The sequence below is a fragment of the Mobula birostris genome, chromosome 19, assembly GCF_030028105.1.
Source record: "Mobula birostris isolate sMobBir1 chromosome 19, sMobBir1.hap1, whole genome shotgun sequence".
NCBI classification, from domain to species: Eukaryota; Metazoa; Chordata; class Chondrichthyes; order Myliobatiformes; family Myliobatidae; genus Mobula; species Mobula birostris.
Window position 1 is genome coordinate 69,700,987 of NC_092388.1, and position 26,570 is coordinate 69,727,556.

At 43.1% G+C, this 26,570-nt stretch overlaps 1 protein-coding gene across 8 annotated transcripts in view; it reads left to right on the top strand.

Moving 5' to 3' along the window:
* Nucleotides 1–26,570, top strand: part of ulk4 (unc-51 like kinase 4) — a 702,256-nt gene that overhangs the window by 526,017 nt on the left and 149,669 nt on the right. For 7 of the 8 annotated variants that reach the window (XM_072283788.1, XM_072283790.1, XM_072283793.1 and 4 more), the window contains one exon: nt 15,217–15,322. In XM_072283788.1, coding sequence (XP_072139889.1) covers nt 15,217–15,322 — 106 coding nt within the window. Of the gene's footprint in view, nt 1–15,216; nt 15,323–26,570 lie in introns of those variants that run through there. The other variant, XM_072283795.1, reaches the window with a different exon arrangement.

The following is a 26,570-nucleotide window of genomic DNA, read 5'->3' on the forward strand; positions in this document are numbered from 1 at the left end:
GCAGGGAGGGGGGGTGAAAACGATGGTTCTCTCAGTGGTCCTCACAACCTGTTGCAAGGTCTTATAGTCAGACTCCGTGCAATTCCCATACCAGACAGTAATTCATCTGCCCAGGACACTTTTGATGGTGTTCCAGTAGATTGTGCTTAGAGTCGGGACAGGGAGCCTCATTCACCTCAGTCTCCTGTACTTTCCTGGCTAAGGAGCTGGTGTTGAGGGACCAGGTGTGATCGTCCATGATGTTCACCTGAAGAAACTTGGTGCTCCTGAATCTCCCTGTAGAGGAGACATTGATGTCCAGCCTGCACCTTCCTGAAGTCCACAATCATTTCTTTAGTCCTGTCACATTGAGACTCAAGTTGTTGTGTGAACAAGCCATTCTACCTCAGTTCTGTGTGCCGACTCATCGTCATTGCTGATGAGACCAACCACTGTACTGTCATCAGTGATGTGGTTAGAGCTGGGTCTATTAGTATAGCCAAGCAGTCCCAGATAGAGTGGATTTGGAGAAGATGTTTCCAGTAGTGGGGGAGTCTAGAACCAGGGCGCACAGCCTCAGAATACAAGAACATCCCTTTAAAAATAGAGACGAGGAAGAGTTTCTTTAGCCACAAGGCGGTAAATCATTGCTTCTTGGCTGTGGGCACCAAATTATTTATTTACTTATTGAGATACAGATACAGCCACGCTGCCCAGCAACTACTGATTTAATCCCAGCCTAATCATGGAACATTCTACAATGATCAATTAACCTACAAACTGCTACATCTTTAGACTGTAGGAGGAAACCAAAAGACCCAGAGGAAACCCACGCAGTCACAGGGAGACCCACGTGGTTGCAGGGAGACCTACGCGGTCTCAGGGTAACCCACGCGGTTGCAGGGTAACCCATGCAGTCATGGGAAACCCACGCAGTCACAGGGGAACCCACGCAGTCACAGGGGGACCCACGCGGTGGCAGGGAGACCCACACGGTCACAGGGAAACCCACGCAGTCACGGGAAACCCACTCGGTCACGGGAACCCCACGCGGTCACGGGGAGACCCACGCGATCACAGGGAGACCCCCGCAATCACAGGGAGACCCCACGCAGTCGCAGGGAGACCCACACAGTCGTGGGGTAACCCACATGGTCGCAGGGAGACCCACACGGTCACAGGGAGACCCACGCGGTCACGGGTTAACCCACGCGGTCACAGGGAGAACGTACAGACTTCTTTCAGGCAGCAGTGGGAATTGAACTCAGGTTGCTGGTACTGTAAAGTGTTGTGTTAAGCACTACGTCACCATGCTGCCCTGGGTATATTTATATAGGGAGAGTATATTTAAAGCGGAGCTTGATAAGCTGTTGATTAGTAAGGGTGTTAAAGGTTATGGGCAGATGGCAGGAGAACAGGACTGAGAGGTATAATAAGTCAGCCATGATTGAATGGCAGAGAGGATTCAGTGAAATAAGTCGTCTAATTCTACTACTATGTCTTATGGTCTTCCAGCCTTGTCTATTATCAAATAAATTTTGGCACGCCACAGCAAGGTCCTAATACATGTAAATGCCTTTGGTGAATAAAGCTGAACCTGTTGATCCTCCTTGTTCAAAGATATTCTCACTTCATTTAAAAATATTCAACATAGATTTAGACTCATCCGTAATGAAGCAGTGATTATTTACTTTTAAGTCAGGATGGTGTGCAGTTTGACGGAGAACATGAAGTGACAGTGCACCCATGTACTTAAAACGGTCGGCCTCCTTCATGATGCAAGGCTTCAGATGGCAGTTTTCAGGGTAGTTTCAGCGCATTCACCCGGTTGCCACAATGCACCAGAGGCTGAGGGAGAGAGTTAAGGGCACCGTATGGGGACCCAATAGATCTGGTCACTTTTCTTCGATGTTGTCAAACTTTCTGAGGATTACTTTAGTTGCACACATCCAAGCAGTGGAAGGCATTCCACCACACTCCAGAATTGTTCTTTCTAAGTGGTTGTTAAGTACTGGGGTGCTGAATCGTTTGAATCTGATTCAGCCTTGTAGCCACAGTATTGATGTGGGTGATGCAATTGAATTTTTAGTCAATGGTGATCTCCAGGATGTTGATGGTGGGACAAAGAGTTAATGTTATTCAAAGTCCAAGGTATATGGTTAGACCTTAGACCATGAGATACAGCAGCAGAATTAGGCCATTTAGCCTATTTCATCATAGCTGATTTGTACTCAGCCCAGTTCTTCTGCCTTCTCCCCATTACCTTTCACAACGTATCAACCTCCACCTTTTGTACACCCATTGACCTGGCCTCCATGGCTTCACCGCCCTCTGGCTAAAGAAATTCCTCCTCATCCACATTCCTCCTCATCATCCATCTATTCTGAGGCTGTGCTCCTTGATCCTAGACTTCCCCCACTTTAGGAAGCATCCTCTCCACATGTACTCTACCTGTGCCTTTCAACAACTGATAGGTTTCAATGAGATCTCCCATTATTCTTCTAAATTCCAGAGAGTACAGGCCCAGAGCCATCAAACTGCTCCTCATATCATAGCCCTTTCATTCTGGGGAACATTCTCCTCAACTTCCTCTGAACCCTTCCCAACGTCAGCACATCTTTTCTTAGATAAAGGGCCCAAAACTGCTCAAAAACTTCAAGTGAGGCCTCACTAGTGCCTTGTAAAGCCTCATCATTACATTCTAGCTTTTATATTCTAGTCCTCTCGAAGTGAATGCTAGCATTGCATTTGCCTTCCTCATCACCGACTCAACCTGCGAGTTAACTCTTAGGGATTCCTGTATGAGAACTCCCAAATCCCTTTGGACTTCAGATTTTTGAACTTTCGTCCTGTTGAGAAAATAGTTCATGCTTTTATTCCTTCTACCAAAGTGCATTCCCATACACCTCCTAACACTGTATTCTGTCTGTCACTTCTTGGCCCATTCTCCTAATCTGTCTAAGTCCTCCTGTCTGTCTGCTTCCTCAACACTACCTGCCTCTCGAGCTGTCTTCATATCATCTGCAAACTTTGCAACAAAGCCATCAATCCCATCATCCAAATCATTAATATATAACCACTGCTCTACTCTCTATATACATGACTGTGTGGCTAGGCATAGCTCAAATACCCTCTATAAATTTCCTGATGATACAACCATTATTGGTAGAATCTCAGGTGGTGATGAGAGGGTGTACAGGAGTGAGATATGCCAACTAGTGGAGTGGTGTCGCAGCAACAACCTGGCACTCTACGTCAGTAAGACAAAAGAGCTGATTGTGGACTTCAGGAAGGGTAAGACGAAGGAACACATACCAATCCTCATAGAGGGATCAGAAGTGGAGAGAGTGAGCAGTTTCAAGTTCCTGGGTATCAAGATCTCTGAGGATCTAACCAGGTCCCAACATAATCGATGCAATTATAGAGAAGGCAAGACAGCAGCTATATTTTATTAGGAGTTTGAAAAGATTTGATATGTCAACAAATACACTCAAAAATTTCTACAGATGTACTGTGGAGAGCATTTTGACAGGCTGCATCACTGTCTGGAATGGAGGGGCTACTGCACAGGACCAACCGAAAAAAGCTACAGAGGGTTGTAAATTCAGTCAGCTCCATCTTGGGTAATCGCCTACAAATTACCCAGGACATCTTCAAGGAGCAGTGTCTCAGAAGGGCAGCGTCCATTATTAAGGACCTCCAGCACCCAGGGCATGCCCTTTTCTCACTGTTACCATCAGGTAAGAGGTACAGAGGCCTGAAGGCACACACACAGTGATTCAGGAATAGTTTCTTCCCCTCTGCCATCCAATTCCTAAATGGTCATTGAACCCTTGGACACTACCTCACTTTTTTAATATATATTATTTCAGTTTTTTGCACAATTTTTAATCTATTCAATATATGTATACTGTAATTGATTTACTTATTTATTTAATTATTATTTTATTTTGCTTTTTTTTCTTCTATATTATATATTTCATTGAACTGCTGCTGCTAAGTTAACAAATTTCACGACACATGCCGGTGATAATAAACCTGATTCTGACTTTTAAAAGAAACAGTCCCAACACCAACCCCTGCAGAACGCCACTAGTCCACCAGCAGCCAACCAGAGAAAGCTCCCTTTATGCCCACTCTTTGCATCCTGCCGATCAGCCAATGCTCTATCTATGTTTCCTGTAATAACCATGGGCTCTCAGCTTGTTAAGCAGCCTCACGTACAGCACCTTGTCTAAGATCTTCTGAAAATCGAAGTACACAAGATCCATCGATTCTCCTTTGTCTATCCTGCTTATTACTTCCTCAAAGACTTCCAACAGACTTATCAGGCAAGATTTTCCCTTGAGGACTTGCTGCCTTTGGCCTATTTTATCACGTTCTTACAAATAACCGGAGGCCTCATCTTGAACAATTGACTCCAACCACTGAGGTCAGGCTAACTGGCCTATAAGTTCCCTTCTTCTGCCTCCCTCCTTTCTTGAAGAACGGAGCGACATTTGCAATTTTCCAGTCATCTGGAACCATGTCTTGACATGCCTTAGACATTGCCTTGTTAGCGATGGTCATTGCACAGTACTTTTTTGACATGAACATTACTTGTCACCTGTCTGTCAAGTTCTCGGGCTAGGATGATTGACTTTCAACTAACACAACCATCATTTAGCAGGTTTGATTTCAACCACTAGAACGTTCTGCCTTGATGCATTTGAGTTCAGCTTGACCAAATTTCCTTGATGCCACATGTGGCCAATGTCATTCTCATTTAATGTCTGAAACTCGGCTCCTTTGAACAGAAACAAGCTTTAACAGAAATCAAGTGGTCCTTTTAAAATCCGCACTGGTTATGCATGAACAGTTTATTCGTGAATACATACCACAGGCTGATGATCGGGAAAAGACTGATTAGTGAAACTGGATTTGTCCTATCTTTCGTGATCAGTGTGTGATGTCCCGGTTAAGATTTTACTGCTATGCTGTAGGTATTTCATTTCAGCTGTTCTGTAAGAGCAGTCTGTTCTGCTTTTAGCATGTTTGGGTTTGAGCTAAAAATAAGGGGCTATGTTGTTGAACTTAGGGTTGTTATGTCAGCCAATCAGGTTGGTGGAGTTGGAAGAAGCTTCTAGAGAATGTTGGGTGAAGAGGTTTTGGTGATGGACACTGATGTGGGTCAAGGTGTTTTTTTGGTGGGAGCTGGGAGAAGACAGGAGGGAAGATGGCTGAGGATGCCATCCCTGTTGCACAAGGTGCTTTGTGCAGATGAATGGCTGCAAGGAGGAGGAGCCCACTTGTTGAAGATTGATTTCGAGCGACATTCAGGAGGTGGTGCATGCTTTCACGTAGACCATGGGTCCAGCATGTGAGTTAAAGACAACTTCAAGATGAGCTCCAACTTAGGTACACATTTGGATTGGTTAACTCAATGGGCTGTTTTTAATTTCTTCCTTTTCTTTTTTCAACTAACTGTTCAGTAAAGCTGAGTGTGCATTCTGTTATTTCTTGCTGGCGGCTAATTGCATGGAGGCAGTATTCACACAGATCGGGGTTCAGGTGGGTGAGACATCCCAACATCCCTGTTCTGGTGGGACCCAAATCATATTGACCCTAGACGTGCAGAGTTTGAGAAAGGTGGTTTTCTCACCACTGAGTCCGGTGGCTATTAGCCAGGGGATAGCAAGTCGCATCTCTAAAGACACCCAGTAAAAGGGGGGTTCAAATGAAAAGGGAGTAATTGCATCACTTTTTATGTTTGCCATTCACCTGCCCCATTACATACCAACCCTTTGGATCGACTACTACCCCACCTGGGGTGATCTGCAACACCTCAGTCATCTCAAAACCACAGAAAATAAAGTGAAAACAAAGCCTCGTCAATCTTGCAAGGTAACCAGGGGCAGGAAAGGCAACGAGACCTGGGTGTCATTATACACCAGTCATTGAAAGTGGGCATGCAGGTACAGCAGGCGGTGAAAAAGGCGAATGGTATGCTGGCATTTATAGCGAGAGGATTCGAGTACAGGAGCAGGGAGGTACTACTGCAGTTGTACAAGGCCTTGGTGAGACCACACCTGGAGTATTGTGTGCAGTTTTGGTCCCCTAATCTGAGGAAACACATCCTTGCCATAGAGGGAGTACAAAGAAGGTTCACCAGATTGATTCCTGGGATGGCAGGACTTTCATATGAAGAAAGACTGGATGAACTGGGCTTGTACTCGTTGGAATTTAGAAGATTGAGGGGGGATCTGATTGAAACGTATAAGATCCTAAAGGGATTGGACAGGCTAGATGCAGGAAGATTGTTCCCGATGTTGGGGAAGTCCAGAACGAGGGGTCACAGTATGAGGATAGAGGGGAAGCCTTTTAGGACCGAGATTAGGAAAAACTCCTTCACACAGAGAGTGGTGAATCTGTGGAATTCTCTGCCACAGGAAACAGTTGAGGCCAGTTCATTGGCTATATTTAAGAGGGAGTTAGATATGGCCCTTGTGGCTACGGGGGTCAGGGGGTATGGAGGGAAGGCTGTGGTGGGGTTCTGAGTTGGATGATCAGCCATGATCATAATGAATGGCGGTGCAGGCTCGAAGGGCCGAATGGCCTACTCCTGCACCTATTTTCTATGTTTCTATTTAGGAAGCAGCAAAATGCAGGCGAGGAGAAAGGATTTGATGGTGTGAGACGATAAGGGTGAAAAGAAGTTTGAGTGAAGTATGGATTTATTGGATGAAATGTTTGTTTTCTGTGCTGTGCTGTTGCAATACCAGCACTACTTTCTCAGTTGCTTAGTGAGCAGGAGATCAGCTAGTTTTTCACATAAAGCTAGTTATTCAAGGTTCAGTCTGCTTGCTATGTCACAAGCAGTAATAACTAAGTCGCCGATGTTAATCAAGCACTCGAGGTTTTGAGTACCAGACAAGAAACCGTCTACCCAACGCCTTTCAAATCATTGTCAGGGATTTTAAACAGGCTTGTTTGAAGAAATCTCTGCCCAATTATCATCAACAATGAATGCAGCACCAGCAGTGCCAATGCACTCTACCACTGTTATTACGATGATTTGGAATGGTGGGTTCAATCCCTAGATTGCAATTTGGGAAATCTGATCACCTGGCCGTCCTCCTCCTACTTGCATACAGGCAGAGGCTAAAGAGTCAGGCACCAGAGATAGGGACAACAATGAGGTCCAGGAACAACGTTGCAGGAACAGATATGGAATTGCTTTGAGTCAATAGACTGAGCCATGTTCAGGACAATTCAGGGATATGCCACGGTTGCCACATACTTTATGAAGACATGGGCGAGCATGACCCACAAAATCATTCAGAGTCGTCCACAACTAGAAGATCTGTATGAACCAAGAGATGCGCAATCTACTGGGGGCCAGATCAGTGGCATTCAGCTCTGACGACCGAGTAGAATATAAGAGGTCCAGGTACAACCTCCAGAAAGCTATCTCACATGCAAAGTGTCAACTCTGGACTGAGGATGCTCGACAACTGTGGCACAGATTGAATGCCATCACCTCTTAAAGTGAAACCAAGCAACAAAGTTTCACTCCCAGATAAGCTCAATGCCTTTTATGTTCGATTTAACCAACAAAACATGGAGGCTCCTTCACAAACTCCCGAAGCCCACAACGTTTTCAGTCTGAGGATGACATGAGAGCATTCTTCAAGAGAGTAAATGCATTGAAAGCACCTGGCCCAGATAGGGTATCTGGCCAAGTACTGAAGACCTTGCTGGCATCTCACTGATTGACTATTCACTCAACCCTGGAACATCTGGACAGTGAAGATGCTTATATCAGGGCCATTGTTAGAGTGGGAGCTCAGGCTTTGGAGAGGAGAGGCGAAGATTGCAGGTAGATTTTTTTGTTTGGTTTTTCTTTCTTTCTTATTGCACAGTTAGAGCAGTGAGGATGCCAGGCAAGATAGTGGAATGTTTCTCTTGCAGGATATGGGAAGGCATGGAGACCTGCAGCACCCCTGACAATTACACCTGAAAAATATGCATCCAACTGTAGCTTCTTTCGGACCATGTTAAGGAAGTAGAGCTGTAACTGGATGAACTCCAGGTCATTCTGGAGGCTGAGGGCATTGATCAACAATTGTTAGGATTAGGTACAGGACACAGGTAACTGTTCCCCTCAGCTTTGGATACTGTACGGGGTGGATGACCGAGCAAAGGAAAGTCACAGGAGTCAGGTCCTTGGCACTGAATCTGGCTCTGTGGCTCTGAAGAGGAGGGGAGAGAAGAGGGGCGCAGTACTGATAGGAACTTGTGTGACTCTCCTGTCTAGAGTAACCAGGATCTGGAGTACAAATTACAATGGGAGATAGAAAAGGCATGTTAAACGAATAAGACCATAAGATATAGGAGCAGGAGTAGGCCATTCGGCCCATCAAGCCTGCTCCGCCATTCAACCATGCGCTGATCCAATTCTTCCAGTCATCCCCACTCCCCTACCTTCACCCCACACCCTTCGATGCCCTGGCTAATCAAGAACCTATCTCTGCCTTAAATACACCCAATGACTTGGCCTCCACAGCTGCTCGTGGCAACAAATTCCACAGATTTACCACCCTCTGACTAAAGTAATTTCTACGCATCTCTGTTCTAAATGGACGTCCTTCAACCCTGAAGTCTTAGAAACCCCCTACCATGGGAAATAACTTTGCCATATCAAATCTGCTCAGGCCTTTTAACATTCGGAATGTTTCTATGAGATTCCCCCCTCATACGGTAACCTTTTCATTCCTAGAATCATTTTTGTGAATCTTCTCTGAACCCTTTCCAATATCAATGTTGTAGCGTGGATGAAATCCCCGCAGAGACAGAGTCACTGGAAGATACAAAGCAGCTTCTTTATTCGACACAAGGTACAGCAGGCATCATACGGACGGAGACGCTTTCCGCAGAAAGGTCTGCTATCTCAATGTGGGCTTGATATTTATATGCTAAACACAAAGGCAATCTCTACTTAAAAAGTTATAGACAATGCATAGACAATGCATCCTATTGAAGCTACATACAAAATATCACACCATCCTTTCCTTCCGATGCCAACATGTCTGGGTTGGTATCCACAGCCTTTAGGAATGTAAGTTAAGTCTACGATACATTTATTTGGCATTTCCCGTGCTAACATAGAAGACAATTAATGTTCATAATGTATAGATAATATTGTCTTTGAAACTACAGCATCAGGTCAATATACGGCGCCAGAAGCATCTGGTATTCACACCCTTTTAGAAAGCACTTTGTCAAACAGTTAAAATAGAAGTCTAGTGGCCAAAGTCATTTAAGTGTAAACAAATCACCTACCCAAAAAAACTCACTCTAACAATCAGTATATCCTTTCTAAAGTTAAGAGCCCAAAACCACACACAATACTCCAAGTGTGGTCTCACGAGTGCCTTATAGAGCCTCAACATCACATCCCTGCTCTTATATTCTATGCTCCTAGAAATGAATGCCAACATTGCATTTGCCTTCTTCACAACCGACTCAACCTGGAGGTGAACCTTTAGGATATCCTGCACAAGGACTCCCAAGTCCCTTTGCATCTCTGCATTTTGAATTCTCTCCCCATCTAAATAATAGTCTGCCCGTTTATTTCTTCCACCAAAGTCCATGGCCACACACTTTTCAACATTGTATTTCATTTGCCACTTCTTTGCCCATTCCCCTAAACTATCTAAGTCTCTCTGCAGGCTCTCTGTTTCCTCAACACTACCGCTCCTCCACCTATCTTTGTATCATCAGTAAATTAGCCACAAATCCATTAATACCGTAGTCCAAATCATTGACATACATCATAAAAAGCAGCGGTCCCAACACCAACCCCTGTGGAACTCCACTGGTAACCAGCAGCCAGCCAGAATAGAATAGAATAAATCCTTTTATTCCCACTCTCTGTTTTCTGCCAGCCAGCCAATGCTCCACCATGCTAGTAACTTCCCTGTAGTTCCATGGGCTCTTATCTTGCTAAGCAGCCTTATGTGCGGCATCCTGTCAAAGGCCTTCTGAAAATTCAAGTACACCACATCTACTGCATCTCCTTTGTCTACCCTGCTTGTAATTTCCTCAAGATTTCCGGTAGGTTAGTCAGACCTTCTCAGTCGCAATTTTCACTGCACAAACTTCACTTCCCTGACACACTTGAATGTCCGGTATACTGAAGGTGTCTTCCACTGTGAAGACTGATGCAAAATACACATTCAGTTCTTCTGCCACCTCTGCATCTCTCATTACCATATCTCCAGTGTCATTTTGTATTGGTCCTATATCTTTCCTCGACTCTCTTTTACCCTTTACTGTATATACTTAAAAAAGCTTTTAGTATCTTCTTTGATATTAGTCGCCAATTTCCTCTCATAATTCATCTATTTTTTCCAAATGACCTTCTTAGTTTCCTTCTGCAAGTTTTTAAAAGCTCCCCAATCCTCCATCTTCCCACTAGCTCTAGCTTCCTTGTATGCCCTCTCTTTTGCTTTTACTTTGGCTCTGACTTCACTTGTCAGCCATGGTAGTGTCCTTCTTCCCTTTGAAAATCTCTTCTTATTTGGAATATATCTGTCTTGTACTTCCCTCATTTTTCGCAGAAAGTCCAGCCGTTGCTGCTGTGCTGTCCTTCCTGCAAATGCCCCTTTCCAGTCAACTTTGGACTATCATAATGTTATGATAGTCATGGGGGATTTCAGTATGCAGGTATATATTCAGAATCAGGTTTAATATCACTGGCATATATTGGGAAATTTGTTGTTTTGCAGCAGCAGTACATTGCAAATGCATAACAATGAAAAAACTAAATTACAATAAGAAATATGTTTAAAAATTAAGTAAATAGTGCAAAAAGTGAGCAAAAAAATAGTGAGGTAGTATTCATGGGGTCATTGTCCATTCTTGTACCTCCTCCTCGACGGTAGCAATGAGAAGAGAGCATGTCTTGGTTGATGGGGATTCTTAATGATGAATTTACACCTTTTTGAGGCATTGCCTTTTGAAGTTGTCCTTACCACTAGGGAGGCGAGTTCCCATGATCGAGCTGGCTGAGTTTACAATTTTCTGATCTGTGCAGTGGCCCCTCCATACCAATATCAGGAAATTGAAACTCCTCATCCTTTTCACTTCTAATCCAATGTTGAGGATTGGTGTGTGTTCCCTCGAGTTCCGCTTCCTGAAGTCCACAATCAATTCCTTGGTCTTACTGATGTTGAGTACATAGTTGTTGTTGCGACACTGTTCAACCAGCTGATCTATCTCACACCTGTATGCTTCCTTATCACCATCTGAAATTCTGACAACCATATTTGAGCCATTGGAAAATTTATAGATACTGTTTAACCTTTGCCTGGTCATACAGCTGGGGGTGTAGAGAAAACAGAGCAGTTGGCTAAGAATGCATCTTTGATGTGTGTCAGTGTTCATTCGCAGCAAGGAGGAAACATTATTTCTGATCCACACTGATTGTGGTCTCCTGGTGAGGAAGTTAAGAATCCAGTTGCAGAAGGAGATACAGAAGCCCAGGTTCTGGAGCTTGTTGAGTTGAACTGAGGGTTTGATTGTGCTGAATGTTGAGCTGCAATCAGTAAACAGCAGCCTGACATAGGTATTGCTATTGTCCATCTGACTCAAGGCTGAGTGGAGAGCCATCGAGGTTGAATCCTCTGTAGACCTATTGATATCTGTAGATAGGAAAATTGCAGCAGATCCAGGTCCAAGCTTAGGTAGCAGTTGATTCTGGCATGACCAACCACTCAAAGCACTTCATCACAATGGGTGTGAATGCAACTGATTGATAAAGGCTAATCAGGCTAGTGCTAGATCCCAATAAATAGAATTTATTAGAATGTCTAAGAGATTGAGTTTCAGAGCAGCTTGTGGTTCATTCCAGTAGGGGAACATCAATTCTAGATTGGGTGTTGTGTAATGAACCCAATTTGATTAGGGAGCTTAAGGTAAAGGATTCCTGAGGAGACAGTAGTCACAATATGATAGAACTCACCCTGCAGTTTCAGAGGGAGAAGCTAAAGTCAGATGTGTTAGTATTACGGTTGAGTAAATGGAATTATAGAGGCATGAGAGAGGAGATGGACGAAGTTGATTGGAAGGGGACACTAGCAAGCAATACAGCAGGATGCCAGTGGCTGGAGTTTCTGGGAGCAAATCAGAAGACGTGGGATAGATTCCTCCCAAAGGTGAAGAAGTATACCAAAGGGAGGATGATGCAACCATTGCTGACAAGGGAAGTCAAAGACAGCATAAGAGCAAAGAAGGGTGTGTATAATACAGCAAAAATGTATGGGAAGTTAGAGGACTGAGAAGCTTTTAATAGGCAACTAAAAAGCCATAAGGACAGAAAAAATGAAATATGAAAGTATGCTAGCCTATAGTATAAAAGAGGATACCAAAGGTTTTATCAGATGTATAAAGAGTAAAAGAGAGGCAAGAATGGTTATCAGACTGCTGAAAATTATGCTGGAGAGATAGTAATATGAGACAAAGGAATGGCAGATGAACTTAATAAGTATTTTTCATCAGTCTTCACTCGCAGAATGCCAGAAATTTATGAGTGTCAGGGGGCAGAAGTGAGCGTAGTTGCTCTTACTAAGGAGAAGACGCTTGGGAAACTGAAAGGTCTGAAGGTAGATAAGTCACCCGGACCAGATGGACGATAGCCCACCCCAGGTTTCTGAAAGAGGTAGCTGTAGAGATTGTGGAGGCTTTAATAATGATCTTTCAAGAATCACTAGATTCTGGAATGGTTCCAGAGGACTGGAAAATTACAAATCTCAATCCACTCTTTAAGATGGGAAGGAAGCAGAAGAAAGGAAATTATAGGCCAGGTAGCCTGACTTCAGTAATTGGCAAGATGTTGGAGTCCATTATTATTGACGAGATTTTGGGTATTGGAGGCACATGATAAAACAGGAAAATATCAGCATGGTTCCTTAAGGCAAAATCATGCCTGACAAATCTGTTGGAATTCTTTGAGGAAATAGCAAATAGGATAGTTGTTATATACTTGGATTTTCAGAAGGTGCTGCACATGAGGCTGCCTAACAAGAAAAGAGCCCATGTTATTACAGGAGAGATACTAGCAAGGATAGAAGATTGGCTGACTGGCAGGGGCAAAGAGTGGGAATTAAGGGGGGCTTTTACTGGTTGGCTGACAGTGACTAGCAGTGTTCGACAGGGGTTGATATTGTGACCACTTCTTTTCACGTTATATGTCAGTGTTTTGAAGGTGAAGTTGATGGCTTTGTAGACGATACGAAGATAGATGGAGGGACAGGTAGTGTTGAGGAAGCAGGGAGTCTGCAGAAAGACTGAGGCAGATTGGGAGAATGGGCAAAGTGGCAGATGGAATATAATGCCGGTAACTGCATGGTCATGCACTTTGGCAGAAGTAATAAAGGTGTGGATTATTACATATCTGTTAGTCTTGCGAGACCATGGATCTGCGCCTGGAAAGTCTTCACTCTCCAGAGCACAGGCCTGGGCAGGGTTGTATGGAAGACCAGCAGTTGCCTATGCTGCAAGTCTCCCCTCTCCACGACACCAATGTTGTCCAAGGGAAGGGCATTAGGACCCATACAGCTTGGCACCAGTGTCGTCGCAGAGCAATGTGTGATTAAGTGCCTTGCTCAAGGACGCAACACATTTATTACATAAATGGGCAGAAAATTCAAAAATCTGAGGTGCAAATGGTCTTGAGAGTCCTCATGTAGGATTACATGAAGGGTAACTTGCAGGTTGAGTTGGTGGTAAGGAAGGCAAATGCAATGTAAGCATTCATTTCAAGAGGACTAGAATATAAAAGCAATGCTGAGGCTTAACAAGGCAATGATCAGACTGCACTTGGGGAGTTGTGAGCAATTTTGAACCCCTTATCTAAAAGATGTGATGGTATTGTAGAGGGTCCAGAGGAGGTTCATGAGAATGATTCCAGGCATGATTGGGTTAATGTATGAGGAGTACTTGATGGCTCTGGGCAAGTACTCACTTGAGTTTAAAAGAATGAGGGGGGGATCTCATTGAAACCTATTGAATATTGAAAGGCCAAGATAGAGTGGATGTAGAAAGGATGTTTCCTATAGTGGGAGGTTTGGAGCCAGAGGGCACAGCCTCAGACCAGATGGACATCCATTTAGAATAGAGATGAAAAGGAATTTCTTTAGCCAGAGGGTGGTGAATCTGTGGAATTCATTGCCACAGACATCTGTGGAGGCCAGGTCATTGGGTATAATTAAAATGGAGTTTGATAGGTTTTTTTTTAATTAGTCAGGGTATCAAAAATTATGGGGAGAAGGCAGTAAAATAGAGCTGAGAGGGATAATAATCAGCCATGATGCAACCCGGATCAGATTCACTGGGCTTAAGTGAGACAACTCAGGTTATCATTGGTGGTGAGTAAGGGTTTTAGAAAAAGTGATCAGAGAAAGACTAGTAAGCACTTGATGAAGTTTAAGTTATAAAGGAGGGTCAGATGGATTTGTGAAAGCCATATAAATTCTGAATGATCTAATTGAGGTTTTTTTTGAGCAATGGAGAATATTAATGAAAGGTTTGTGCTGGGAGTTTGCCACATGAATTTTAAGAAAGCATTTGACAAAGCACCACATAAAAGGTTGATTAACAATACTGGACTCATGGAATAGAAGGATCAGTGTCAGATTGAATCAAATATTGGCTTAAGAACTGAAATCATCAACTGATGGTAAGTGATTGTGTTTCTGACTGGAGATGGCAGGAAGTGGTATTTCCTGGTCAGCACTAGTACTATGTTGATATATAGGTTTGATACTGGAATAGAGAGCAAAATCCAAAATTTACTGAACTGAAAGTTGATACCAGTTGACTGCAACAGGAATAAAAACTAAAGCACTCAGCATCTGTGGAAGGAGAAACAGAGTTAACAATAAGGCTGGCAACGCCTTAATCAGAAAAGTTGGTTGTTGTTGAAAGGGCTAAACCCTTTTTCCACACAGCATCCTCTCTACAGAATGCTTAGGTTTTCCCCGGGTGCCCTGATATCCTCCCACAGTCCAAGGATGTACCAGGTAGGTTAGTTAGTTTTTGTAAGGCGTCCCGTGATGTATTTTTCCTATAATACCATATATGTACACAGACTGTGGATTTCAAGCATTCATCTACTGTATTGTCGGACTATGAACCTATATACTTCTTGGATTGCATTTATAACTTTTTCTATCAACTTGTTTTTCTCATTCACAGGAACAACAAGATAATCTTCTAGGTACTGCCATCCAGAGTGTGGTATTATTGATCAACAACTTAGTTGCCTATAAGGATGTCAACATGGAACTGCTTTACAAGCAAGGTATGCAGTGGGTTTTGTCTCCTTATGTTAATGATATTTTTTGGCTTCATATCAAAAGCACATTATGTTTCACAGATTCATATTAAGCTGTTCAGAGAAGAATATATGCAATTCTTGCAAGTTGGTTTGGTGAATGTTCCACTTGATCACAATTTGCTTAACTGCTGGAATATACCACAAATACATATTTACACAGGACTTTTAAAAATTAACCTATCGACCATCTGAAATTTCAGTCATAAAAGTCATCATTCCTAGTATTGTTATTTCATTAGTTTTAACGTACTAAAATTATTTCAAAATATATTTTCACATTTTTAGTTGAGTTAGTCCATAAGTTCTTGATCTGTATCATGCATTGGGAAGCATTCTACTGTTCTGATGATTGCTTCTAAGACATTCACTACTTCCTTTCTGCAAATTCTGAACCCTCTTCTGAAGTCAAGGTTCTGGGGGCAGTGGGGTCAGTTCTCTTCAGAACTGGAGTTAACTAATAGTTCATAAAAATGTAATTTAATTTACAAGTACATCTTTGAATGTCAGTGGCAATTGAACAGCACACAAGGCTTTGAAAACTTGAAGCTCATTTCTAAATCTGTCAGCGTTCGCATTTTTAAAAAAATTTTAAAGCTTGTAAGTGACACCAGAAATGTAAACAAAAAACTTTCAGTCGATTTAATTTTCTGCATTGAATACTGTGTTTAGAACTCGGGAGTGAATTGGAGCAGGAGCAGGCCACTCAGATATGAAAGTCTACCAATCCATTGAATAAAATTATGATTGATTTGTTTATAATTTCTACTCTGCTCTACTGTTTATCTATGATAATTTTTCACCCCTTTGATAATCAAGAATATGATAACCTAGAGTAATAGAAAATGACAGCACAGAAACAGGCCTTTTGGCCCATCTAGTCCATGCCGAACATTTAAATTGCCTAGTCCCAGCGACCTGCACCTGGACAATAGTTCTCCATACTTCTTCCATCCCTGTACCGATCCAAACAATACTCTAAATTAGGCCTCACTGATGTCTTATACAACTTCAACATAACATCCCAACACCTGTATTCAGCACTTCGATTTATGAAGGTCTATGTGCCAAAAGCTTTCTTTATGAACCCATCTACCTGTGATGCCACTTTCAATAAATTGTGGACCTATATTCCCAGATCCCTTTGTTCTACCACACCTCAGTACTCTAGCATTTGCTGTGTAAGACCTATCCGGGTTGGTCCTCCCATTTGTCTGCATTAAATTCCATTTGACATTTTTCAGCCTATTTTTCCGGCTGGTTCAGATCCCACTGCAAGTTTTGATAGCCCTCGTCACTGTACACAACACCCGCAATCTTGGTGCCATTCACAAATTTGCTGATCTAGTTAACCACATTATCCTCCAGATCATTGACAAACAACAATGGACATCAAACAAACAACAAACATCAATCCCTGCAGAACTTCACAAATCACAGGCCTCCAGTTGGAAAGGCAACCATCTACTACCATTCCCTGGCTTCTCCCACAAAGCCATTGTCTAATCCAATTTACTACCGCATCTTGAATGCGGAGCAACTGAACCTTCTTGACTGACCTCCCATTCGTAAACTTGTCAAATGCCTTGCTGAAATCTATGTAGAAAACATCCATTGCCTTGCCTTCATCACCTTTCCTGGTAGCTTCCTGAAAAAACTCTATACTTGACTTGACCTACCAAGCACAAAACTTTGCTGACTATCCCTAATCAGTCCATGTCTATCCAAATATTCATATATCCAGTTCCTTAGAATACCTTCCAATAATTTTCCCAATACTGATGTCAGACTCACTGGACTGTAATTTCCCATTTTATTCTTAGAGCCTTTCTTAAATAGCAGAACATTAGCTACCCTCCAATCCTCCGGAACCTTGCCTATCACTAAGGATGATTTAAATATCTCTGTAGGGCCCCTGTAGTTTCTTCACTTACCTCCCACAGAATCCAAGGGAACATCTTGTCAGTCCTTGGGGATTTGTCCAACTAATTTCCCTCAAGACAGCAAACACCTCCTCCTCTGTAATTTTTATAGGGTCCATGATGCTACTTTGCCTCACTTCTATAGACTCTGTGTCTATCTCCTGAGTAAATTCAGATACAAAAAAATCAATTTAAGATCTTCCCAATCTCTTTTAGCTCCACACGTTCTGATCTTCTAGAAGACCAATGATATCCCTTGCAATCCATTTGCTCTTAACTTATCTGTCGAATCCCTTAGGATTCATGTTCTTGTCTGCTAGGGCAACCTCATACCTTCTTTTAGCCCTCCTGATTTCTTTCTTAAATGCTCTCTTACATTTCTTATACTCCTCAAGTACCTCATTTATTTCTACTTGCCTATACCTGCTATGCACCTCCTCATTTTTTTTTAAACCAGAACCTTAATATTTCTTGAAAACCAAGGTTCCCTAAACCTGTTTTCCTTGCCTTTTATTCAAACAGGCACATACAAGGTTTGTACTCTCAAAATTTCACTTTTGAACACCTTCCACTTACCAATACACCTTTGCCAGAAACCAACCTGGCCCAATCCACACTTGCTAGATATTTTCTGACACCATCAAAATTAGCTCTTCTACAATTTAATACCTCAACCTGAGGACCAGAACTATCTTTTTTTCCATAACCTTGAAACTAATGGCATTATGTTTTCGAGATGCAAATGTTCCCCTACACAAACTTCAGTCACCTGCCCTATCTTATTCCCTAATAGCAGATCAAGTATTACACGCTCTCATTGGGACCTTCCAGAATGTAACTTTCTTGAACACATTTGACAAACTCTATCCCATCTAGTCCTTTTAAAATATTGGAGTCATCTACTATCACAATCATGTCTGCAATCGCTCTACAATTTGTTCTAAATCCCGTGAACTGTTGGGTGGTCTATAATATAGCCCCATTAACATGGTCATATCTTTCTTATTCCTAATTTCCACCCATAAAGCCTCACTAGATAAGTTCTTCAGTCTTTCCTAACTGAGCACTACTTTGACATTTTGCCTGACTAGTAACATTGGCCCTCTTCTTTTAATCCCTCCCATCTATCACGTCTCAGTCTCAGACAGTGGAATCCCAGAGTAGTGTGCTGCAAGTCCTGCTCCTCCTGCAACCGTCTCACTTAATGGCTACAATATTATTCTTCCATGTCTTGATCCTTGCCCTGAGCTCATCTGCCTTTCCTACAATACTTATTGCATTGAAATATACACAACTCAAAGCATTACTCCCACCACGTTCAACCTTTTGATTTGTGACTTTGTCTGAAGCCTTAACAATATAAGCCAATATTTAATCCAATTTGCTACCTCACCTTGAATGCCAAGTAACTGAACCTTTTTGACCAACCTCCCAAGCAGGACCTTGCCAAATGCCTTGCTAAGGTCCATGTAGACATCATCCACCACCTTGTCTTCATCAACTTTCCTGATGGGCCGAATGGCCGACTTCTGCTCCTTTGTCTTATTGACATGTCATATGGATAACTTTCTCGAAAAACTCTATAAAATTGGTTAGGCACAAGCAGAGAGCCATTTGACAATCCCTAATCCGTCCCTATCCAAATACTTATATATCCCATCTTTTAGAATAATTCCAATAACTCTCCCACCATAGCCTTAAGGTTTGCCAGCCTATAATTACCTGGCTTATTCTTAGAACCTTTCTTAAACAATGGAATAACATCAGGTACCCTCCAAACCATGGCTGAGGACATTTTAAATATCTCTGTTAAGGCCCCTGCAGTTTCTGCACTAGCTCCCCACAGCTCAGACCATAGTCAGTCTTTTCCTGACTTTGCGTGTAGGCTTAACAACTTCCTTCTCCACAGCCACGCCACTATCTATTCTGGTGCGCTGCTTCCCAACCCCCTGCAACTCTAGTTAAACACCCCCACGCCCCTGTGCAGCACTAGCAAACCTTTCTTCTAGGATATAAGTCAGGTGCAAATCATTTCTTGTACAGGTCCCACATTCCATGGAGGAAAGCCCGATGATCTAAAAATCTGAAGTCCTCCTTCCTGCACCAACTGTAACACTGGAAGCGCCCACCAGGCGACACTGACACCTCCAAGAGCAATGATGTCATCTGTCTCTCTCTCTCTCTCTCTCTCTCTCTCTCTGTATCTTGTTTTACGGCGCTTGGCATCCAGTTTAATGGTGCATTACCACCACCCTCTGCTCCAGAATGTGCACTAGACATACATTCTAAATCCCTTCACCCAATCGCGCGCACACGCACACACACACACAAACCTACACTTCACCCTCCCATCTTTGACCATCCTAGTATCCTATTCCTGTTTATTCGTCATATTCTATAAAAAACCCCTGTACCCCTTAAAAACGCTAAAAATACCCGGACTTGTGCTCTCTCACCCATGCCCAGCAATCCTTTTAATGTGAATTCCTGCATCCGCAACTCCCTTAATTTATTTCTCATCATCTCTCTCTGTATCCCACACTTCCTGCAACACAAAACTACCATGTTCTACTGACTCCTCTTCCTGACATTCCTCACACAATCCTGTCTGGTGTTTCCCTATCATTTTCAATGTTTTGTTTAATGCACAATGCCCCAGCCTTAACCTAGTCCACACAATTTCCTCTCTTCTGTTTCCATTACCTACCCTAGTAACTGCAACACTCTTTTGTATTTGATATAAATGCCTCCCTTTCCCCTCCCTATCCCATCTTTCTTGCCACATTCGGTTGGCTTTTTCCCAGATTACACACTTAACCTCTGCTTTACTGATACTAATGTGCATTTCCACATTTTCTTTCTTTAACGCCCTCTTTGCCAACTCATCCACCCTCTCATTCCCCTTCACCCCTACATGTGCTGGAACCCATAGAAATTTTACCTGACCTCCCTGATTTGCAATTCTTGTAACTAACTGAAGGACTTCATAAAGTACATCTTGCCGACTGTTTGTGTGAAAAGATCTTAAACTTGCTAGAACTGAGGATGAATCTGAACATATCAATGCTTTGGCTTGTCTGGCTTTCTGCACCCATTGCAACGCAACCAACACTGCCAGCATCTCCACTGTAAACACCCCTAACTTATTAGATGTTCTTCTGCTGATTCCAATTTCTTTTGCTGGTATTACCACCCCAAACCCTGTCACTCCTGTTTCAGGTTCCTTCTCACCATCCGTATAAATGTGAGTATAATCACTATACTTTTCCATCACATGACAGTTAAATGCATTTACCAAATCTGTTTTATATCTTTATTTCCTTTTTACCTCTAACAAATGCCAGTCTATGTCAGGCCATACAAGCTTCCATGGAGCTACAACCGGATAAACTACTGAAGGACTTATCCTCAGATCAAATACTCCACATTCTTTCGCGATATCATTCCCTACCCGACTAGGGGTATCCCTCTGAAACCTCCCATTTTCTCAGCACTCCTGCAACACTCCTTTAGTAGGGTGAGAATCATTGTGCCCCTGCAAGTTAGCCCAGTAGTTTGCCATCAGTTGCACCTGTAGGGCTGACAATGGTGACGTTTTAAAAGCCCCACTGCACACTCTCAAGGCCTGAGCCTGAATCACATCCAGTTTCTTTATAAGAGACCTAGCTGCTGATCCATATACTATATTTCCATAATCCAATACAGATCTTACTAAAGCCACATGCATTCTCTTCAAAGCTGAACAACTTGCTCCTCATTCCCTACCAGTCAAACATCTCATCACATTTATTACTTTTTTACATTTCTCCTCAACTTTCCTGATATGGTCTGCCCATGTTAATCGTGAATCAAATATAACTCCCAGAAATTTAAATGATGCAACCCTTTCTAATTCAACCCCATACATCCTTAACTTCTTCCCTACCTCAACCCTTTTCCTAGTAAAAAATACAGTTTGAGTTTTGTCTACTGAAAATCTACGTCCTCAATCATAACCCCACTCCACCACTTCATCAATTGCTTCTTGTAGTTTCCTGATTATATGGTCCATGTTCCTGCCTCTTTTCCACAAGGCCCCATCATCCGCAAACAGTGACCTACCTATATCCACTGGTACCTTTGTGAAGACATCATTGATCATAATGATGAAAAGTAACAGGCTAATCACACTACCTTGAGGTGTGCCATTTTCCACTATGTACTGTTTTGATAATTCTGATCCAATCCGAACTTGAATTTTTCTACCAAACAAAAAATCTTTAATCCAATTAAAAACTCTCCCACCAACCCCCATCTTGTGCAGTTTAATTAATAATCCTTCCTTCCACATCATATCATAGGCTTTTTCAATGTCAAAGAACACTGCCACTACTGACTCTTTATTTGCCTGGGCCTTCCTTATTTCAGTCTCTAACATAATCACTGAGTCCATGGAATTCCTTCCCTTTCTAAAACCACTCCGATAACTTGCCAGCATTCCCCTTTTCTCAAGCTCATATGATAACCTTTCTGTTATCATCCTTTCCATTATCTTACATATACTTGATGTTAATGCAATTGGTCTGTAGCTAGTGGGTTTTGACAGATCCTTGCCAGGCTTCCTTATTGGAATTACTACTGCTTCTTTCCATGCACTTGGTAATCTTCCCTCCTCCCACACTCTGTTATAAAAATGCAGCAACTTCAAGAGCGCTCCTTCTCCTAGATTTTTTAGCATCACAGAGCATTTCAGATCTTTCCCTGGGGAGGTTGGTCTCGATCTCTTTATTGCTGTCACCCTTTCTGCTAATGTAAATGGATCATTAATTATATCATCTGTTCCTTCCCTCCTGCTTAACACACCTGGATGTTGGCTCATTATTCTTTCCCTTCTTCTTCTCCCTTCTTCAGACAAATTTTCTGAACTGTGTATCAGTACAAATGACTTGGCCATGACCTCAGCCTTATCCCTACTGGAGACTGCAGTTTCCTCCTCAGATATCATTACTGGATATTCCCATTCCCTTCTATCTCCTCCCATCCTCTTAATCATTCCCCATATCTCTCCCACAGGTGTTGTTCTTCCTACCTTGTCACAAAAACTCCTCCAACTTGCCCTTTTAGCTTGACGTATAGTTCTTCTCACAACTGCCTGTGCTTTCTTTTATTGAACCAAATGCTGCATATTATGGGTTCTTTTAACTAGCCTGAATGCTCGATTTCTGTTTTTTACAGCCTGACAACATTCCTCTGTCCACCATGGTACCAGTTTTCTATTCATCCTATTTTTACTCCTAGGTATAGATCCTTTTGCTGCCATGATAATTACTGAAGTCACCTGACTGTTTAATTCATCTACATTTCCAGAAATATCAATCTTTATCAACCCTTCTTCACTCAATTTCTGGAACTTACCCCAATCAGCTTTTTCAAACACCCACTTTGGGGTTCCGCCACCTGGTCTTACTTCAACTCTTTCACCCACTGAACACAAAACTGGGTAGTGATCACTGCCTACTGTTGAAGCAGTCCAAACTCCCCAGTTACTAATGCCAGCCAAGGTATTAGACACTAACGTAATATCTAACACTGACTCAGTTCCTGTTGTTATATCTATCCTTGTGCCGCTACCATCATTCATACACACCAAATCCCTTTCTTCCATCAAATCTTCAATTACCTTTTCATTTGGATCTGTAATCTGATCCCCCCATATTGTGCTATGAGCATTGAAATCTGCACACCACACTACTTTATGTCTGTTTTGTCCTTGTATCTTTAATAGGCTGTCCAAATCCAACCTTTTACATGGATTGTAATAGTTAATTATAACCACTCCCTCCCCTCTCTCCCACATTTCCACCACTATGTATTCCTGATCATCTCCTTTTTCCAGTACCCTATATGGTATACCTTGCTTGATTAACATAGCACAACCCCCTCCTCCCCCTAGATTTCTATCTTTCCTTATCATTGTATACCCATATACCACAAAGTCTAAAGTTGGTTTTAACCAAGTTTCCTGAATACACACTACATGCAGTTTTACAACCATTTCTTTAATAAAGTGCTTGAATTCCTGGCTATTGGCCAGTAAGCTCCTTGCATTCCATTGTAAAAGAATCACCATAATTAGTATTAACCAACACATGACACTTCCTGGCTTGACTGATTACTGAGGTTCTCCCTCACTTCCTCCCATGTCAGTCCTACTAACCCTAAATGGTTTACTGCTGCTTTTACCACCAGCCGAATTTTGTCACTTTTTGACTTTACCTCAGCCGTACTATTAATCACTCCTGTAATGAATGTTACTAGAGCCTTTTTGTCTACATAAATCCTGTCATTTGTTCTTTGTTACATCTCTCGTATCCCTATTGCTCCCTGTTCATTGGGAGCATTATTCTGTTCTCTTGACGTTCTTACAGCTTCTGCATGTGATCTTTCTTTTCACTCTTATTTCTTGAATTTTAGTCTCCCGTCTGACAACCTCACACCCACTATGTGCAACATTATGAGCTCCTCCACAATCGCAGCATTTTGGTTGAACTCCTGTTCCGCATTTTCCATATTCTTGATCACCCCCACATCTAGCACATCTCCTCTGCCTTTTACAGTTTTTAGCCACATGTCCAAACCTTTGACAATTATAGCACCTCAGCACATACGCCCTTACTGGGTAACTCATGAAACCCAGGAACACCTTCCTTGGCACTCTTTCTTCTTCAAATTCAATCAATACTGATTCACTTTCCTTTTTCACTCCCTCCTTTGTTGTTTTCAGTCTTTGAACATTAATTACTTTCCCTCCTTTGATATTCCTCTTTATCTCCTCCATATTTATACTCATTGGTATCCCCGTGATCACTCCTTTACAACCACTGTTTTGTGCTCCCACCCTCCCAGTGTATTCCACCTTGCATTTTCCTATCTCTTTTAGCTTGAGTGCTTTCTCAAGTTGTTCCTCATTCGCACATCTTACCAATAAGTTGCCATCATTAAGGACTTTTGCAAATACTATTTCCCCTACCTTATTTGTCAGAGTTGTTGTTAGCACAAACGGGTTAATTTTTTTCATATGTCCCTGAGCCTTTTCATTAAACCTAATTATGACAACACCTCCTCTCTGAGCTTGTTCATCTTCCTCACTTTCAGAGCTTTCTCCACTATCATTTCTTATTCTTTTATTCCCTTTGTCTTGGTTTTTAATTCATCTGACCCCTCGCTACCTCCTCATTCCCTTTATTTCTCCCTTCACAATAATTCACCTCTCCCCAGCTGCCTACCTCTGGTCCCAAGTCTCTATCCCTCTCCTTCTCCACTTTCTTTCCCTCAACCCCGTCTCTTATCTTGTCAGCCATTACCGGACCCACACAACCCCCTCCCAGCAAGTTCCATTCCTTCCCCACTCTCTTTCCCTCAACAGGTTCCAAACCACATTCACACATCAAGCAAAACACAGCCAGCTTCCAGTTGAGCCAACTCAGCCAGCCTCCCTAACCATGTTATCTGTCTGGGAGGTGATTCTCACCCCTAATCACTGGGAGGAACCTCAATTGTATTACGAGACACACCTGAGACTGATTGGGAGGTTTAAGACTGGTGGCTGTGGCTATCAGTTTCTCGGTCTTGATGCTTGTTAGAATCAGCTCCTCGGGTTAGTGGAATTACTTACCTGTGTCAGTTCTGTGAAAAGACTTAGCTGGGATTGAGCATAAGGAAACACTCCCTTTGTTTTGTGGACTGGCTTGCCTGATTAGGTTTGGAAGCCTTGGATCTTATCTGAAGCTTTTGTGAATTATCTGTGAACTTTTTAGTTGCCTGTGTATTTTATTTGGAAGTTAAACAAGTGAATGTGACAAAGCTGATGTACTGAGAACCTCTAACTGCTGAAGTAAAGTTTGAAGTTATTTGACCAGCACTGTCTCTGTCTGCATTTATGCTCAGACCCACTTGCACCGTTATAGCAAGACTGAGCCACAACATGAGTGCAGCAGACAATGAGAGCTTTCGAGTGGTGCTCAGCAACCAGGGACTTTCCTGGGTGCACAACAAGAGCAAATGCAGCAGCTCACAGCTACCCACCCACAGGTGGCAGAGGCGGTCCAGGAGCTGTGAGCCCGACCATCTCCCAACGCCCTCAGCTCCAGCGACTGCAACTCTTCCGGCCCCAACAGGTCCCACGAGTGACACACCACGGCAACCAGCTTCATTGGTCGTTGACTCCAGAGAACCCCCCTTCTCACCCAACTAACTTTGGTGGCCCACCAGAGACATGCCGTGGCTTTGTGACTCGGTGTTCTCTTGTCGTGAGCTGCAGTCGACCTGCTTCGCACTCAGAGGCTCTAGGTCACCTACAGTACAGGATCTCACTTCTTTCTGGCCGAACGCCTGAGTGGGCAGCCGCTCTTCGGGAGCAGCAGTCCGCTGTATGTGGTAGTCGGGAGACATTCACCACCTCCCTGTGCCAGGTGTTTGACCATTCTGTTAGTGTACGAGAAGCAGCAGAGAGGTGACAAATCTGAAACAGGGTCCCACACAGTAGCAACTTGTGCCATTGAATTTTGCACTCTGGGAACCGAGAGCGGTTGGAAAGAGAGGCTCTCCTCGCAGCTTTTTATAATAGACAGTCTGAAAGAGTGAAGGGTGAGCTGGCCAGTCTTGACTAGGGGAGGGGGTTGATTTCTACACCCATTTGACTGGACCAACGTAAAAGTGAGAGAGAGTGGGCTCGAGAACGTACCGCCTTGTCCCCTGTGAGGTCACCCCCAGCTTGGGCCATTCAACCTAAAGATGCAACTGGGCCGGTCTTGCCTTCCCCGAGAGGACTGGGATTGTAGGACATCAGGGGAAGTGCCTTTACTATGGTAGCACTGGCTGCTTCCACACCCAGTGTCCAGAGAACTTCAGGGAAAAGCCAGCGCTCACCAGAAGAGCAAGGGTCTCTGGCCATTGGACTAGTGAGAATGTCTAGATTGCTCGCACGTCTACAGTTGACCTGGGGTGAGGCGTAGAAGAATGAGGTCTGGCCCCGAGCACTGGTGGATTCAGCTGCAGAGGGGAGCCTAATGGACCTCATCTCGTCCAGACAGCTCAACCTGTCCATCAAGATCAGCCCTCATCCACTCTTGGTCCAAGCCTTAGGTGGGTGCCCTCTGGAGTCAGAAAAAGTCAAGCACATGACCAGACCTGTTAAAACGTCGATAGGAAATCACTCTGAACTGGTTTCATTCTTTTCAGTAGACCCTGTGAGAAAGCACCTAGCTTTAGGTTCAATATGCCTTCGTGCTCATGGTCCTCAGTTTGCCCGGTCT